The sequence below is a fragment of the Protopterus annectens genome, chromosome 4.part0, assembly GCF_019279795.1.
Source record: "Protopterus annectens isolate FY-2018-M chromosome 4.part0, PAN1.0, whole genome shotgun sequence".
NCBI classification, from domain to species: Eukaryota; Metazoa; Chordata; order Ceratodontiformes; family Protopteridae; genus Protopterus; species Protopterus annectens.
In genome coordinates, this window is record NC_056733.1 from 1,250,268,869 (window position 1) to 1,250,286,290 (window position 17,422).

General features: G+C 39.6%; 1 protein-coding gene across 1 annotated transcript in view; it reads left to right on the plus strand.

Annotated features, from left to right (window-relative positions):
* Positions 1 to 8,623: 8,623 nt before the first annotated feature.
* LOC122800433 (sericin-2-like) overlaps positions 8,624 to 17,422 on the plus strand; it is a 42,403-nt gene continuing 33,604 nt past the window's right edge. The window contains exons 1-2 of the mRNA XM_044069878.1: positions 8,624 to 8,641; positions 9,432 to 9,472. Coding sequence (XP_043925813.1) covers positions 8,624 to 8,641; positions 9,432 to 9,472 — 59 coding nt within the window. The remainder of the gene's footprint in view (positions 8,642 to 9,431; positions 9,473 to 17,422) is intronic.

Consider the following 17,422-nt stretch of genomic DNA (forward strand, 5'->3'; position numbering starts at 1 on the left):
TTTTCTTTTTATTCCTTTGTCTATTTTTATATATCCCATGTTTTCCTTTATATCTAGCAAGATGATTGGAAAATCCTGTTTCAACTACTTCCCCTTCTCCTATACCAAACCTTCTGATGCTATAAAATAATCTAGTTTAGTGGTATACATACCACTTTTGTAAGTCCATCAGTTTTTGTACCAGTGCTGTAACTTACCACATCTTATAACTTCTAACACTTTTCTTTCCTTTTTTTACACTTGCCTCTTAAATCACAATTAAAATTGCCTGTTATTAAAATGTTCATATTTAGCACTATATAATCTAAAATCTAACGACATAAGATTTGCCTTTCTTTACAATTGGTATTAAGTGTGCAATGCTATAATTCTATATACTTGTTCTTTCCATTTTAAATCTACAATGGTTAATCCTCCCATTTTTGTTAAAGTTACATCTAATATTTTTACTGTATTTCTACAGAATATGGTTATTCCAGAACAGCTCTCATATCCCAAATTTCAGATTATCTTTCCTCATTATAGTTTCCCTGTTTGTAGTATTTCATTTGTTAAAAATCTGTGTCTTCTAATATAATTATATCTATACCATGGGGGGATTCATGAAAGCTTACATGATAATTTTTACCATGTGCACATCACGGTGTGATGTGTACATGGCTGTGAGAAGTTTTAGATCGATTAAACTCCATGTAGAGGCACGCACTCATTCACAAATAGGGAAACATTGATGGCATGCAAATGTCAGCGTAAGTAGCTGAATATTATGCTAATGAAGCTAACCAACATGGTGAAGTGATCTAGCAAGCTGTAAGCAAAATGTGTAGAGTGTGTTCCTGTTGCCTGTGTATTCGGAAACTTTTCAAATACAGCCACAGAAAGGAGTCAACACAGAAATAAGAGCAAGTAAAAGCTCTTAAAATTTGTACAGAACTGACCTCAACATGTAACACCACACATATTATGACCTAATTAAACAGGTGGATGCTAGAATATCAGAGTACAAAATAAAAAATACATTTTAAGTGCCATGACATAAATGCACCTTTGCAACCCCACCCTAAAAAGAAAATATAATTGTATGTAATGCAGGCTGATAAAGTGTTTAAACATCCTGAAACAGTGTTATATTGTACTGTAAGCATACGGTATGTAGTATGTAGCAGATATATGGGCAAAGGAATAGGCTCCCTTGTGTTTACAACATTATGCTCCTGTGCAGTTTCTCCTCTGACACACTTACTGACTGTGCAGATTCCAGGCTGTCAGCATGGTGAAGATACTAATTAGGTAAAAACTCACTGGAATTGCTGAATCTTGAAAAAGAGTAACCTTGTAGGGATGTTCACTTCATGTAGGCACTTCCACTGTGTTTTTGTTTTCAATGGATGTCAACAATGAGTGATGACATCAGGGTGTGTGTCAGGTTACACTTTCAAAGTTGTACAGGTAGGTCTGTAGAGGGTGAAAGTTCATGTAAGCTGTGCGCAAATCACAGGTCATGTGTCATCCTTGGAATTTGGTTGTGAAGTGCATCTTCTCTGTGCATTTCAAATAATCTTTGTACATTTTTTATGTCCTCATTTGCGAGATGGTACATGCAGCTGACCCACAGAAAATGGAGTCTTGAATGGCAGCTTTCATTGTGCTTGTCATGCAAAAAGTCCTGTGGCACCACATGTATGTGTAGGGCTAGCATGCAGAGGGCTCTGGGTTTGAGTACAGGGTGGGTAACCTTTCCTTTTTATACTCAATGTTTGCATGATATCACTGGAATGGAAGAAACTAATTACAATTTTAGCATGCGTACTTTATTTATGCATAGCTGCACGGAGGTATGCAGAGGTGCACCTAGCATACTGATTAGCATGCAACAGGTGTGTGTAATAGATGCTAATTAGAGAATAAGCAGGTAAACTCCATTTTCATGAACTAACCCAACATGGTGCAACTATTCAACATGCTATAAAGCATCCATGTAACCTCCATTCTTGTTTTTCCTAAATATTTCAATACCATTGGAGTACACTAAAGGAAATTTTAACACAATATTAGGGGCTTCAGCAGTTTTGCAGCATACGTATGTGCTATAGGCTGAAGTCAATGCTGCTGGTGCTGATGACAATAGGCCTAGGCTGAGAAGGAGAAGACTGTTCAGGCCTAGGGTACCTTTCCAGGTGCTGCATGAGCTGGAAATTGTAGAGAGCTACAGGGTGAACAGGGACACATTACAACAACTGTGTGAGCTCTACCACCCTCAACTTAGAGCCAGAACCAATTGAGGGGAACCCATCCCAGTGGAAACTGAAGTATGTGTAGCCCTTAGAATATTAGCTACTGTTAATTTTCAAAGACCAGTTGGGAGCATGATGGCTGTGTCACAGGCATCAGCATCCAGGATCCTCCACTAATTCTTAGATGCTATGCTCATACATTCATACATTCCAGTGAACAAATATGTTTTCCCTGTAGTTCTGAGGAGAGGGCCAGCAATATGCAACATTTCTATCAGGTAGTGCACTACCCTGAAGTACTGTGAACCATAGATCTCATTCATGTACACATGAAGCTACCACCTGAGCAGAGTAGCATCTACATGAACCACAAGGGATACCACTCCATTGACTGCCAAGTTATATGCAATGCCCAGGGAATAATTTTGAATGTGTGTGCTAGCAAACCTGGCAGTTATGATGACTCCCATATCTGGCACACATCACAGCTCTATCAGATGTTTGCTAGGGGGACATCCCACAGGGTCATTTACTGGGAGATGTTAGCTATGCACTGGAACAGTGGATGATGACACCCATTAGACATGCACATACACCCATGGAAGAATGCCATAATGAGGCACACGCTCAAACCAGAAACATCATAGAGGGTGTGTTCAGGCTGTTTCAGTCACAGTTCCTGTGCTTAGATACATCTGGTGCAGCCCTACAGTATAATCAAGAGACATGTGCACAAGTCTTCACATTATGTGCTATGCTATACAGTCTGATCTTGCAGAAATAGCTGCAGCAGAATCAGCTAGGGGAAGGGACACACATCCCACAACCAATATCTAGGTAACCACAGCCACAGTCAGAAGAGAGCTCGGAGGGGGAACCACATGCTGCTGTGCCTGCAAGCTGATGTAGGTGTGCTTAGTATGCCCTTGCTTTGTCTAAATGACAATGCTTAATACATTCACTGACTACCTAGGTGCCTTATACCTTTCTCCTATTTGAACATATAGTAAAATTGATGCCAGGCAACACCTAGAACCTGTACCTCCCCATGTACTGGCTGTGTACTGCTTGCATCAGATAGAGTCAGCCATAAACTCAAAATTTATCCACTGCTGCATTTCCAAGGTAAGTCCTGAACCAAAAGTATTATTTTTGAATAATGTTGTGGCATATCCTTGTATTTGGTAGGTTGGAACAGTAATTAAGTAAACAGTGCTGTGGATTTGTGCAAAAAATACGTTAACATGTGACAGCAGAGACCTCTAGTTTACTCATATGTGTCCATTTGTAAGTAGTAGGTCTCAGATTTCAAACATTCACACATTCCTTCCTCTGAAGTATACTGATGCTCACTACATGGGCTTGTTTGCACCATACCTTTGTACTAGAAAATCTGTAAAGAGAGAAGTTATACAATAATGATACACATTGCAGTTTCTGACTTAACAACCCATCCCAAGATCAAACAACAGGCAGGATGCAGAACAAGGAGAGTAACAAGATCATCCTATCCTTGTTTGTGCCATAACAGTAACAACTTTCCTTATTCACAAAAGAACAGGCTATGCTTGTTTGTGAGATAATTGTACATGAGCTCCCCCCAAGAACAGTGTAGCCTTGCTTGTGCCATAACAGTAACTTAGCTGCAGTGGTGTGAAAGTTCAAGTTCTGAACTATGTAGAAATATCTGATGTGTAGTATAATTTTGTAGTGTGCATGTCATACCTTGCACTTGGTCAGTTCACATATGTCTCCCCTTTTTATTTGTTTTCCTACTTTTCTTTTTTTATTCCATTGTTTTCAAGATCCACCACATAGTGTAAATATAAGTAACTGCAGGTTTGGCTGTTCTCAAGTGGCTTGTGCAAAGCATGGCATTGCTAAAACTGGACCACCTAGGAAGCATACAGGCAAACACAGAAACCGGATACATTCAATAAATGCTTTCAGCTATCACAAAAACTCAGCATGGCATACAGATGGCACTTAGATACCACTAACTGTCACACATTAGCAATGTGGCTCACATCTGTGCACTTTCTATCTATGCACAAACAGCTGTATCCTGGATATATGTACACTTAGTTAACCATAGTGCAAGTCTACTGCTCATATTTTTGTAGAATGTTATGATTTTTGCATCACATTTTTGCCCTGCTCCTCATAAAAAAGTTCATTTTCTGGCAAATAATTTGAAAATACTTGAGTACTGAAGCCAGAAAACAATGACAGACATTTGAATTTGAATTTCAAATTTTGTACCTTTCAGAAAATTCACATTAATGCCTAACATGTTATTCTATCAACTGTTTACATTTTTAAGAGCAGTATGTAAAACATGTCTCTATGTTTGGTCCTTTTTCAACCCAATATGTATGGCTTTGTTCAGATTTCTTGCTATAGAAGGTTATGAGGCATGGTCCAATGTGCTATGGAAATGTATATATGATGCTGTCTGATTTCAGCCCATGTGTTGGCCATGCACCCACAAGCATTACAACCCCAGGGTATCGGTTTATTTTTTCCACACATATATCAGCCATACAACAAAATGTAATTTAGAATGTTATTGTGTTCCCTCATGGACAGTGCCAGTTGGTGGTGTCACAATCTTGCTCTGCTGAACTTAAACATCCAAATATGCTCAATAAGGGTGCTTGTGTTTTTGTACAGCTAGGCTTCTAAGCAGCCTAGTGCTGTTAGGTAGGCCTCATATGACACTATGAATCTATGAGCCTATGCAGGCCTCCAAAGCTGTTGTCCTTCATATGGCCTGCTGATGTCATCCAGTATAATTCATCTGTAATCCTATAGAATTCAGACTTCTTCTGTGGCATGTCTATTAAGTACTGTGTTCTATAGTCTGTGCACCTCAATAGGTAGGGGGTTCTGTCCTCACTTCAGTCGACTGTGTGTGTGTGTGTGTGTGTGTGTGTGTCTCTAGTCAGCAGAAATGATGTGCTATCCTACAGTTACTTCTCCAGTGGCATAGCTGGCCATTTTTTTGATAGCTACTCATCCCTACACATTCATTCTACTAGAAGTTCACCTGCACTCCTTTATACATCAGACTTGTGTTACCGTCCATGCATTAAGTATTGTGTTCTGTATCTTGCCTACGGAAATAGAGAATCACTGCAGTCAACTGGGTGTGTGTGACTCTAGGCAGCAAAGTATAAGTGGAATCCTACAATTACCTCTCCAATGGCATGGCCGGCCACTTTTTTTGATAGCTGCTCATCCCTGCACATTATTTCCATACCGGCCTCCCAACCTGTTGTCTCTCACAGGGCCTGTTGATGTCATCTACTATAAGTTCACCTGCACTTCTATATACGTCAGACCTGTGCCACTGTGTGTGCATTACATTCTGTGTTCTGTAGCCTAACTATGTAGATAGGTAGGGGTTCTAATCTCACTACAGTCAACTCTGTGTGTGTGTGTGTGTGTGTGTGTGTGTGTGTGTGTGTGTGTGTGTGTGTGTGTGTGTGTGTGTGTGTGTGTGTGTGTGCATTAGCTCTAAAAGGGTTGTCTGAAAATGTTACAAATCAGACTTATGCTGTGGAGCGTGTGTTGCATTCAGTGTTTTGTAGTCTGGGTACTTAGAGAAGTAGGGTTCTATTCTCACAGCAGTCAACTTTGTGTGTTTGAGTGAGCTGTTACTTTTTAAACCAGCAGGTGGGACACTGTAATTCCCATATGTTCAACAGACAATGCTAATATCAATGGCTATATCAGAGTATTGAATATGCAGGTATCTCACCAGGACATGATCAGACGGTGGCCTGGATGTCAGGCAGACAGACTATAGTGACGTGTTTTAATACATACATCATGGCATGGTTTGTAGGCTCTGTGTTAGCATAATGAGAAAGCCCTGTGGGGTGTCCTGCAGATCCTGTTTCTGCTGAGCTACATGCAAAAGAGAGCATGATACTGTACAGTTCTGATGAGATTATACAACAGTGCTGTCATACAATCCAGAGATCTGAATGTGATGGTCTGACTTATGATGTGCACCATATGTTTGTACTGGATAATCATTAAAGAGAACAGTTAGAAAGTAATGAGACACATCACAGTTGTTGACTTCACAACCCTTACAGGAGAATACACTAGAATGTATTAAAATGATGATGCTATCCACTGTACAACTTGGCAAGGCAAATAATATTCACAGGTACAATTATCATTTAAATGACACAAATGTAGATAAACTATGCAATAATGTAGCTAAGCACGCTATGCATCAGACACAAAACTTTATTTTCCCTGACACCAAAAGTGAGAAATCAGGGATATGGTACAGTTTTCATCACTTCTAAAGGGAGTTGTAGAGGGAGGGGGCAGGAGCTCAAGACTGACAGCAAAGGTTGTTGAGTGTGTATGAGTAAAAATGGGGAAGCAGGTAGGGTGAACCCTAGAACTGTTGTGTGTGTGTCTGTAGGGGTCCTGCATGTGAAAGTGATATGTAACAGTGTGAATGAACACAGTCAAGCTCAGTCTTAGCTCTACATCTTGGTATGTTGAACAGGTGCATTGTAGAGTTATCAGTTCATCATTGTCATCCCCAACCATGAGACCTGGCTCAGCCAGGAGATACACTGGCACCTCTACACCCAATGTCAGATGCAGTGCTACTACCTGAATGTGACAGTTGTCTGCTGGATGTGCTCCCTTCACAGGAATGTCCAGGACCATGACTGCATGGCCTGTCACATCTGGGTGTGTACAGCACACTCCCTGATGGAGCAGGAGAAGTACTGTCACTATGGAGGCATGATCAGGCATGGCTATGTTGGCTAGAATCAGATGGTGTGTCTAACCTACGCCCACATGGATGACGTTCCCCCTCCCAGCAGACCTCTCATCACATACTCTGCATTGTCCATGATATAAACCCCTCGTTCCATCACAGATACTCCATGTTCTATGTAATTCAACCAATCCATTGAATTGGCTACATGGTGGAGGCAGTCACGGATGTCAGACTGTGCCATATCTAGAACCCTGAACATTTCTCTGCAGCACCTTTCAGAATGTGCCTGTGCTTCCATGACTGCCCTCAACATTCTTTGACTGATGCAGGAAGAGACACCTGTACTAGGTGAAGGAAGGACAGCAGGCCTCCTCCAAGCACTCCTATCAACCCTCCTGCATGACACTTTCCCAACACTTTGGCTATGGACAGATTTAGCAAGCACTGAATCTACAGTAGCCACCCTCCCCGGTCAATGTACTTGACTTCAACCTGCACAATATCTCTGGCCTCAGTAGACTGGGTAGGCTTAGGCCTACTGGCTGTGTCCAGAGAAAATGAAGGAGGTCACTGGATGTCAACCTCTGTGGCAAATTCAATTTCTGCACCCCCCAACTGTGCCTCAGTTTGGCCACCATCATTAGTGTCTGTTGGGACACTTACATCAGGTGTCAGAGTGCCCACACTCCCACTGTCACGCTCACCTGTGACAAAAAGGGAGAAACACAGGAATGCATTAATACCTGCACTGCTAAACTGCAATATATGATAAAAAAAGTACACTGCTGTCACTATTACAGACAGTGCAGCAATACATACAACAGACCTGAGAGGATACATTATGAGATATCTTGAAATTTATCTACTTACCATCTGCAGGAGGCCTGCATCTCTGTATTCCTGATGGTCCTAAAATAAGTAAAGCAAGAGGCAATGGCAACATCATCACATTTAACAGTAAAACAGGGGGTAATACATTTACACCTCTATATTTGCAGTACCTCAAATGTCAACAAGAATGGGGCTGACAACTACAAATTGAGCTTATAACTTTAGCCATCCTAAATCCACCCCCCCCAGCAAACAACTGACACAGACATGTACATTATTGAAGTTAGTGCACTATGCCACAGTATTCTTATTATCATCAAACAAAACATACCTGGAAGCTCCCCTTGGAATGTAGGAGTTGTGCCCACATCCAGAGCATACTGTACCAAAGATTGCTGGGAGTTGTCCTGGGTGGCAATGTTCACCAGGAACTCCTCTGTGGCAGGAGAGGGGAGCTCTGTAGCACGCCCTCCACCTGTGACTTGATGATCACATGCCACAGCAGCTGCACACCTACACGCAGCAGTTATCATGTCTGTGGCTCTGTGACACACCTACTCATATGTATGACTGTGATGCCCAATGGTGTTAATGTTGACCACTAATTCATCTCAGAGGGCTGCACTCTCAGCCATTTTGCCCTGCCCCCTAGACAGCAGCACAGCAGCATATTGCCTCAAGGCATCAATTATCAGATTACTCTCTGCACCTGTAAATCAGGGCCTACAATGAGCAGACATATTGTGTCCTATGAGACAAATGAATGATAATATATGAGTATCACATAATTGCAAATTAAATGTTTACAGATAAAGCAGTAAAGGAAGGCTGTCAGTACTTCCTCCCTGGATAAACGTGAAAGTGTCTGCATATTTCAAAAAATAACAAGAGGGAGGATGCAAAAACAAGGAGAGTAACAAGAGAAACATATCCTTGTTTGTACCATAGCAGTAAGTAAAATATGCTCACCCACCCAACATAACAGTCCAGTGTAGTTAGTGGCCTAGCACTAACTCATCGTTGTTTACCCCCTGAACCAAATCACAGGCTAAGGGCCCATTGTGCAAACAAAACATCTTTGAAATGGTAAAAGTGCTATCAAAGGACCTGACCTTGTAACATGCACATATTTATAACACAGCATTCCCTTTTCAGGTATTCTCAATGATGTGTACCTGTGAAATGGCTTGACAACCAAGGCCATGCCATCATTACACTTCTAAGTAATGCAAACAGATTAAAGTGTGAAAGCCATCACTTCATATTTATTCTTAACTACATTCCAGCATATGCATTATGTAGGTAACAAAATGAGAATATACCTGTTGGAGTGCAATACCCCTCTGTAAAGATATACTGTAAAGCAATATGGTTACCTTACTGAGTTAAACAATGTACTAACTCTCCTCAACATCACTTTGGCTAGATGCACATTTGCCTTTTTTATAATGGAGTACATTATTAATTGATGGCATCCAGTCTTAGTCTGTGCTCTATAGATGCTAATTACTGCATAAGCAGTTGAACTGCATGTTAACCAACCAATCTTGTGAAGCTAGTCAACAAATATAAAGCATTCATGTAGACTTCATGTTGTTTTTTCCTAGGGATTTCAAAAAGTGTGGAGTACAGACACAACATTTACAAGGTAAGTCCTGAATGGTTTACATTTAATATGCCGAGGGAAGTTTTGTTGACCACAGGTTGTCGAATGATTGTTGGCCGACCCATGTTGCCAATCCTTCCCTAGTGCGAGTTCAGTTTCAGCAAATGTTCAGTGCATTCACAAAGTTGAAGCTGGCTATTTAATTAGAGATCATGGTACTTTGGGGATCAGGAAATTTACCCTTTTTCCCACTGTAGTGCGATCTCAGAGTTGGAATATATATTTTGCAGGGGGTGTGGGAGATGCAGGGGGGTTTGCCCCCCAGCAAAATCATCATGTAACATCTTGTGCAGTGTAGGACTGCATTCTACTAATGTCAAGCAAGGTGGAATTCACAAACGGAAGTGTGTTTGTGACATTTTGACCTTGTCAACATTATGTGTTCACCTTTTAGTCGACATTTCATGTGCTTCTTTTTTGTGAGTGTCAGCTATGTGATAGCAAACCATCCTTAACACTTGCTGTAATGCACAATACTATTATGGCATGTACTTGTATTTCATCTCATGGTATAGTAGGCAGGTAAAAGGTGGGAAATGTGTACCAAAAATCAAGTAACGTGACAGCAGAGAGTTATTTCACTTCTACATGTCCATTAGAAAGTAGTAGTTTTCAGCCATGCAAGATTTGCACATTCATAACTCTCCAAAGTACTGGTGATCAATACAGTTTAGCATCATATGCTTGTAATAGAATATCTTTAAATAGAGAAGTTGTACCATAACATGACCTTAGCTTGGCCCACCCCCTTGAAAAAACAGTGTACCCCTGCATGTGCCATAACAAAAGTTCACCTTTGCTCCCACCACCAAAAGAGCAGTGTATGCATTTTTGTGCAATTCAACCTGGCCTTCATTTGTTGACAACAGCATAGCATACTATTCTCAGTTGATAAACACACAAAATGTAAGGTAAATGAGGTAGAGGTAGACTGGCTTATATACTGCATATCTCCAAATACTGGTCAGATAACTGCTGAATGGCCAGGCAACACAGATTGGTATAATTTCAAGCAATAGTCCTAACAGGTTGTGTGATCACTAAGTTCAGTACATCCAAATCTATTTCATATAAGTAATACATGTATAAATAGCAGCTGGTGGCTTGATACCAGTTAAAATACATTGTGTAAGATTGTTGTGTGATGAATAACTTAAAGTTGTTTGCTGCCAAGCTGTTTGTGTGGCAAACAGGGATAAGACACTCATCCTGTTTTCTGAAGGTGCACTGGAGTGAGATTTGAAATCCAGGCCTCTGCAGACATACCTCCTGTGTAGTAACAAACTGTATTCCCCCTTTTTATCTCTTTCTGTCTTACTTTAGTGAGTGATGGGGGGTGGCATTGTTTGTGCGATTCACCTCTTAGCACAAACAGGTATGGCTATGCTAATCAGTTTTGCATGTAGAGTGCCATTGCATAAACTGGATAACTGGACCACCAAGATAGCAGACAGGACCTAGACAGCCAAAAATAGAAACTGGGTGTTTTTTGTATTAATGTAATTGTGCATCACGCAAACCTGTTAAGAGCCATTGTGCTGCGGTTAGCAGTGAGAACTTAACAATGAATACTAGCTTAGGGATGCTATGTAACTTACTTTGGCAGCAGGTGTGTTAAGTCTTAGGCTGAAGTCTAGATGGTCCTGGGTTTGAGTACAAGGTGTATAGTCTTTGTTTTACTGTTGTGACATTGCAATATTTAACAATGAAGTTGCACATAGAGAAGGGGTTTCCCAACGTTCCTGTGGCAATAGCTGTCAGTGCAGAACTAACATCCATATGGTCCAGGGTTCAAATATAGCATATTCTATTCATTTTTAATGTTGTTCCACTTCACATTATGGTCACTTTCTCTTCTAGCAGTTGACCTAGTGTAGCTTATATAACATTTATGTGACTTAGGACTCCTACAGAGGCACTATCATGGCTCACAATCAAAGACAGAGGCATGGAATAGTCTGATCTAGGCTTTGACCAGTGCTACCAGTATCCTCTGCACTAGTAAACAGCATAGGAACCACTACCAAGACCTCAGGATGAGGAGGAGGGATACATTCAACCATTGGATCAAGGAATGTCAGACTGTTGGCACCCCACAGATGTGTAGATATGACTTTCAGACATTACTTATAATAGTTTAAAGCTCCATATAATCAGGCTTGGTATTCATAATGGTATTCTGTTCTATTTGTTTTTCACAGCTGAGCCAGATTATGATTTTAATGTTAGAGTCCATGAAAGTAGATTGGCATGGATGCAAGCAGCATGTGGTATGTTTGCATCACAACAGTACTGTTATTGTAGCATTAAAAGTTAAAAATTGTTTCATAATACTGCTCAGCTGTATGGCTTTTGCAGAATGTTCTAATTGTTGCCTCATAATTTTGGTTTATTTCTCAAAAATTGTGTTTGTCTGGCAAATCATAGACAAAGCATTGAGGACTGCAGTCAGAAAATTACATTTGTATGTCATACTTCATACCTTTCAGAACATCTGTGCTAATGCAAAGCTTGTTATTGTATCACTTTTCTATGTTTGAAGAAGAATATGTAAAAATCTGTTATCTGTGCACCTTTGTACCCCTGTAATTTATTGCTTGATCCACATTTTTTGTCTGAAAGAGGTTGTGAGGTATGGGCTTAGTTGATATGTTGATATGTAATGCAGTAATACCTGTCAACGGTACAGATGTCCACAGAATGTCCAGTCTTTAAAACAAGCAGTAGTCCTCGGAGACAAAGGTTGGATTATTAAAAGTATCCAAAATAAAAAAAAAACAAATATCTGACCACCACAGCTATTAGAATTCTTTTTTTTTACTTCCTCTCAATTTTTCTTCTTCAACACTTATTTTTGAATCTTCTATTATGACATCTTTTTTATTTTTTCTCATCTATTTTTCCTTCTATTTCTACTTCTTCTAAAATCTTCTCTTTCCTTATTATCGTCTCTTTTTCTTTTTTCCTTACTGTTATTTTCATTTTTGCAATTCATCCATAAATGTCCAGTTTTGTTATATTTATAACATTTCAATCCATATTTTTGCTTCATATACCATTTCACCACAAACATAACATTCCTTTTCTCACAGTTACTTATTAAATGTCTTTCTTTTCCACAACAAATCATGTTCTGGTTTGTCCCCAGTATTTTACAACACGTATATTCTCCTCCACACTTATCATGCTTGGTATATGTATCATTTTTCTCTTTCTATTTTTAACAAAATATTACAATCCCAGCCACCAGCCCATAAACCCATTTCATCACAGACTTCTGCAATGCCCAGTGCTTCTTTACATAAAGTTTTCAAATGTCCTTTCAGAATCTACCTCTGTTCAAAATTCCACATGAATTTTCTTTTTGTTTCTCATTTAAATCCTTTTATCACATAAAGATTCCATGGGTTACAGTCTTTGTTTTTTTTTTCGTATTCTCCAAAAAAATTCTCCATTGAAAAAAAAACAGTCTCAAGTATAACGTTGCAAAATGTCTGTTAATAAGAATAAATGTTCTTACCTTCTGTGCTTTTACACCCAAAGTAGCTATTAAATTGTCCTACACTTTCATATTTCCTTGTGTTCTTTAATGTGACTCCTTACCACGTACTTCTGTTTTTCATTTTCTTCTGCCTTCTTTTCTACTACTCCACTTTGGCCTTCTTCAACTTTCTCTGCACATTTTCTTTTCCATCTCACCACTGTTCTTCAGGATTGTCTTTGCATCCTCCTTTATTATTTTCTCCATAATGACCCCCTTCCCTCCTTCTAAGAAGCATCTCCTTCATTTTTCTGGGTCACTCTGCACCAGCATTTAGTGGGGGGGGGGGTCGTTGTAAATATACATCCATCATTTGCTGACTCATCTCCATCAAACAGATTTTTTTTAAAACATCTCCTCAAACTCCTATATACATTCTCTGGTTTTGATATTTGCATTCTCCTGCAAAATGGGTCCCACTCACAACAATGATGAGTAGAAGAAGTTCCCTGATGACCTGGCCAAATTTTCCCTAGCAGTGTAAATAAAACTTAAGGTCTCCCCTGAAGAGAAACTAATAGCCTAGTGGGACTAACTCAGTCAACAAAAGATAAATATCTAAATGAATAAAGGCATGTCAGTGTTGTCTTGTAAATACAAAAAAAAGTCTGCTGAGCTGAGCATTGTACAGCATCTCCATTGTGATACTTGCATGACAGCACACAATGTACCTCACAGACAGGTGCAACAGTACCATCAGGTAGTAGGTGAACTGTGGAAACTCCTAGAGTTTACATAAAACAGATGTACACTGGCTTATAACAATGTTGGCATCGTTGATGCATTAGCTGCTTTCTCCATAACATGGTAATCAGCAGTTTTTTTTTTTCTTGCTACAAAATGACAAACACTGTTAATTGTGCCCCACTATTGATAACTTCTGATGCTTTGTGTTAACCATTGCACAACAGAAAGTGTAATGCATACATCATTATACTGGACATGTTCACAGAAAATACAGCAATTACTGGATGAGCAGAACCTTCCCATCCAAAAACCATGGCAAACTGTCAGTCAACAGGATCCATAAAACTTTCTTACCATAGTATAGCATGTCACACTTCAATATATGTTGGAATCATGAAATTGAAATGATTCCATCATCATTGTACTGGAACGGTAATGCCTCTCCTAAATGTAATTTGAAGGCACAAAATCACTTAACTAAGTTAGTGTTCACATGAGAGGCAGTTAGCCACCTCACCATGTGTTGGATATGCCAGTCCTGTCTGTCATTATTGTCTTACACACATACAGTACTTATTCATAGGCAAAATAAAATTCTGGCCTGTATAGATCTACACTCTAAAGAGGTGCATATCAACCAATGATGCCATGGAAGAAACCATCAACATAGTTGGTACAAGGCCCACATTTGAAGGGATAACTTCAGAGTTGTGTTTGAAGCCATATGGCTCACCTAAAATGTGTTTGAATGATCAGATCCTGTAACCATGTAAGTGTTATCCCTAAGTTTAATTATCCACATCACATCTGTTGATTAAACTATTGTTACCTATTTTCAATTATCTGTTATACAAGCACAGTATTTAGTCATTGTCTAATTTGAACCCCTACCTAAGTCCACACTATAGAGAGACATATAGTAACTGCTTATGCCACAGAAGAAGTCATAGTATGGGTGTCAGAAATAACACACCTGAAGAGATGACTTAAGTGTTTGAATGTTTATGGCTCCATTAAAATGTAGTTTGAGTGGTCAGAATCCTTCAGCTACGTACGTGCTAACACAGGTGTCAGTTTTCCATTATCACTATCTGATGAGTAAACCACTCCTGTCTGTTACTACTGTCTTACTCACATCTAGTACTTACTTACTCATTACCAGAGTCAAATGTTTGCCCATTTATGGCCATAATCTAGAAAAAGTTGTACTGGTTGCTCACATCACAGGAGAAGGCTTATTACAAGTGTCACAGAGTACACATTTGAAGGGATGGTTTCATTATTGTATTGCAGGGGACACATTGGACCTAAATTGCTTGGGGACATGTGTACATGTTCCCCTAAGTACAGGTGTGTACACCAGACCTGCTGGATAAGCCATACCTACCTATCACTATAGTCAGACATGCTTATACTGGTTAGTCACTGCTAGATTTGAACACCTGCCTAAGTCCACAAGCTACAGAACCATATAGTAGCTGGTCACATCACAAAAAAAGGCTTGCTATAAGTGTCACAAAGCACATATGTAAATGGTAACCACATCATTGTGTTACAGGGTATATGTTGGGTCTTAAGGAGTTGAGAGAGCCCTTTGCTCATGAAAATGACTTCTCTGAGAAGAAGTGTACACACCAGATCTGTTGGATAAGCCAGCCTTACCTGTTACAATAGCCAGACCCATTCATACTAGTTAATCATTGCTGGGTTTCAACAACTGCTCATCTAAGCCCAGAAGCTAGAGAACTGTACAGTAGCTGCTCATGCCACAGGAGCCATCTTGCTACAAGTGTCACAAAGCATATATTTGAAGGTATGACCTCATCATTGTGTTGCAAGGCACATGTTGGGCTATAAGGGTTGTGGGAATCTCACTCTGTGTAAATGTTTCATCTGAGTGGAACTGTACACACCTGATGTGCTGGATAAGACAGCTTTACCTATCACTATAGTTATACAAAGTAATTCTAATTGTCATTGTTGGATTTGAACAACTGCTTATCTAGCTTTACAAGTGAGAAAATGGTGTATTATTCCAACATCTCAAGAGAAATTTTACTGTAAATGTGAAACTGCACACATCTTAAGAGATGAGATCTTCACTGGGTTGTAAAGTATGTGATGGGCCTAATAGGGTTTGGGGATCCCACTCCCTGTGCAAATGTTTCCCCTAAGTGCAAGTGTACACATCAGATTTATTGGATTAAGCCAGTCCAATCAGTCAGCATAGTCAGACACACTCATGCTAGATAGTAATAGCAGGATTTAAATAGAATAGACAACCATATATTAGCCACTCACACCACAGGAGAGATCTTATTGCACGTGTCATACAGCCCATAGTTGTAGCTTACATGACACATGTTTGGGAAGGGGAACTATGGTCTGACAGATAAAACATCATTGTGTTTATCACAGCTCAAAATGCACTATAGCAATGAATCATGCATCACATACTTGACATTAATTGCTACATCATGAATGATATGTGTGTATATATATATATATATATATATATATATATATATATGTGTGTGTGTGTGTGTGTGTGTGTGTGTGTGTGTGTGTGTGTGTGTGTGTGTGTGTGTCACATTAAGGTGCATTGAGTAATTATATGATGGGTAATAGTCAAAAAATGTTAACCAGTGGAGTGCCCACCATACATTCCTGACTGTTTATCTCAAGATCATTGTATGAAGTATTGTGTTCTTTTGTGGATCATTGTCAAGTCCTTGTGATGTGTAGACTGATCAAGGTTACTACAAGCCAAAGCAATACATGCAAAACATATATCCTGTGCTCAGTAATCCTACTCTGCAAGTATGCTTGTATTTGTACCACTTCATTGGAACATATTTTGAAGGATAATGTGTATGTCAGTCCCACAGTCATTTCAGTTATGAGGTAAATAGACTGCATTACAATGAACGTCTCATATCTAAAGTACAATAAGCCAATAACCCAAACACAAGTATTAGAAGCCACCAACATCACTTTCAGTCAGACAAAATCGCTTACTGAAGTGCAGTGCTGCCAGGCTTATATGTGTGGTAGATTGCAATGTATTAGTGCATCCATAATTATCTTTGAGTTTTTAACTTATAATGGGAAGTCTTTGCTGCTTGATGCTAAAGGATGTGCAAGGGCAGAGTACAAGCACATTGATATGTCTGTTTCTGAAGTATTTCTGCCCACATGTGTAATGTGTTCATCATTTATTTGTCATCATAAAGCTTCTGTCATGCAGTGTATAGTAAAATGTGAAAATAGGGAGCAAGCAGGGGTTGGATACTAGTACAGTAATTAAGGGGTATGCAAAACATTGGTGGGGGAATAACGTGAGTATCCAGTACTTCACCAAGTAAAATTATACAGGAAAACAAGTTTACATAATGTTTACATAATGCTGGATTTGAAAGCCTGCCAGTCTTACCCAGCATAGGTTCATAGGTAGGTACTAGGCTATCTGCCTGAAGGCATTTATAAGCCTAGCCAGAATGTGTTGGCTTTTGCCGCCCCCTTAGATTAGTTCCCTGTGCCTCTGTCCAGCAGAGCCACTGAAGTGATCCCCGGGGTAAACTTTCTGTTTCCCATCCACTCGTCAAGAATTCTATTGAGAAGTGTTAGTGAGGAGCTCTGCCTAATTTAAATTGGAATCTTGTTCCAAAGCATGGGAAGTTTATTGATCAGGAATCTATCCCTAC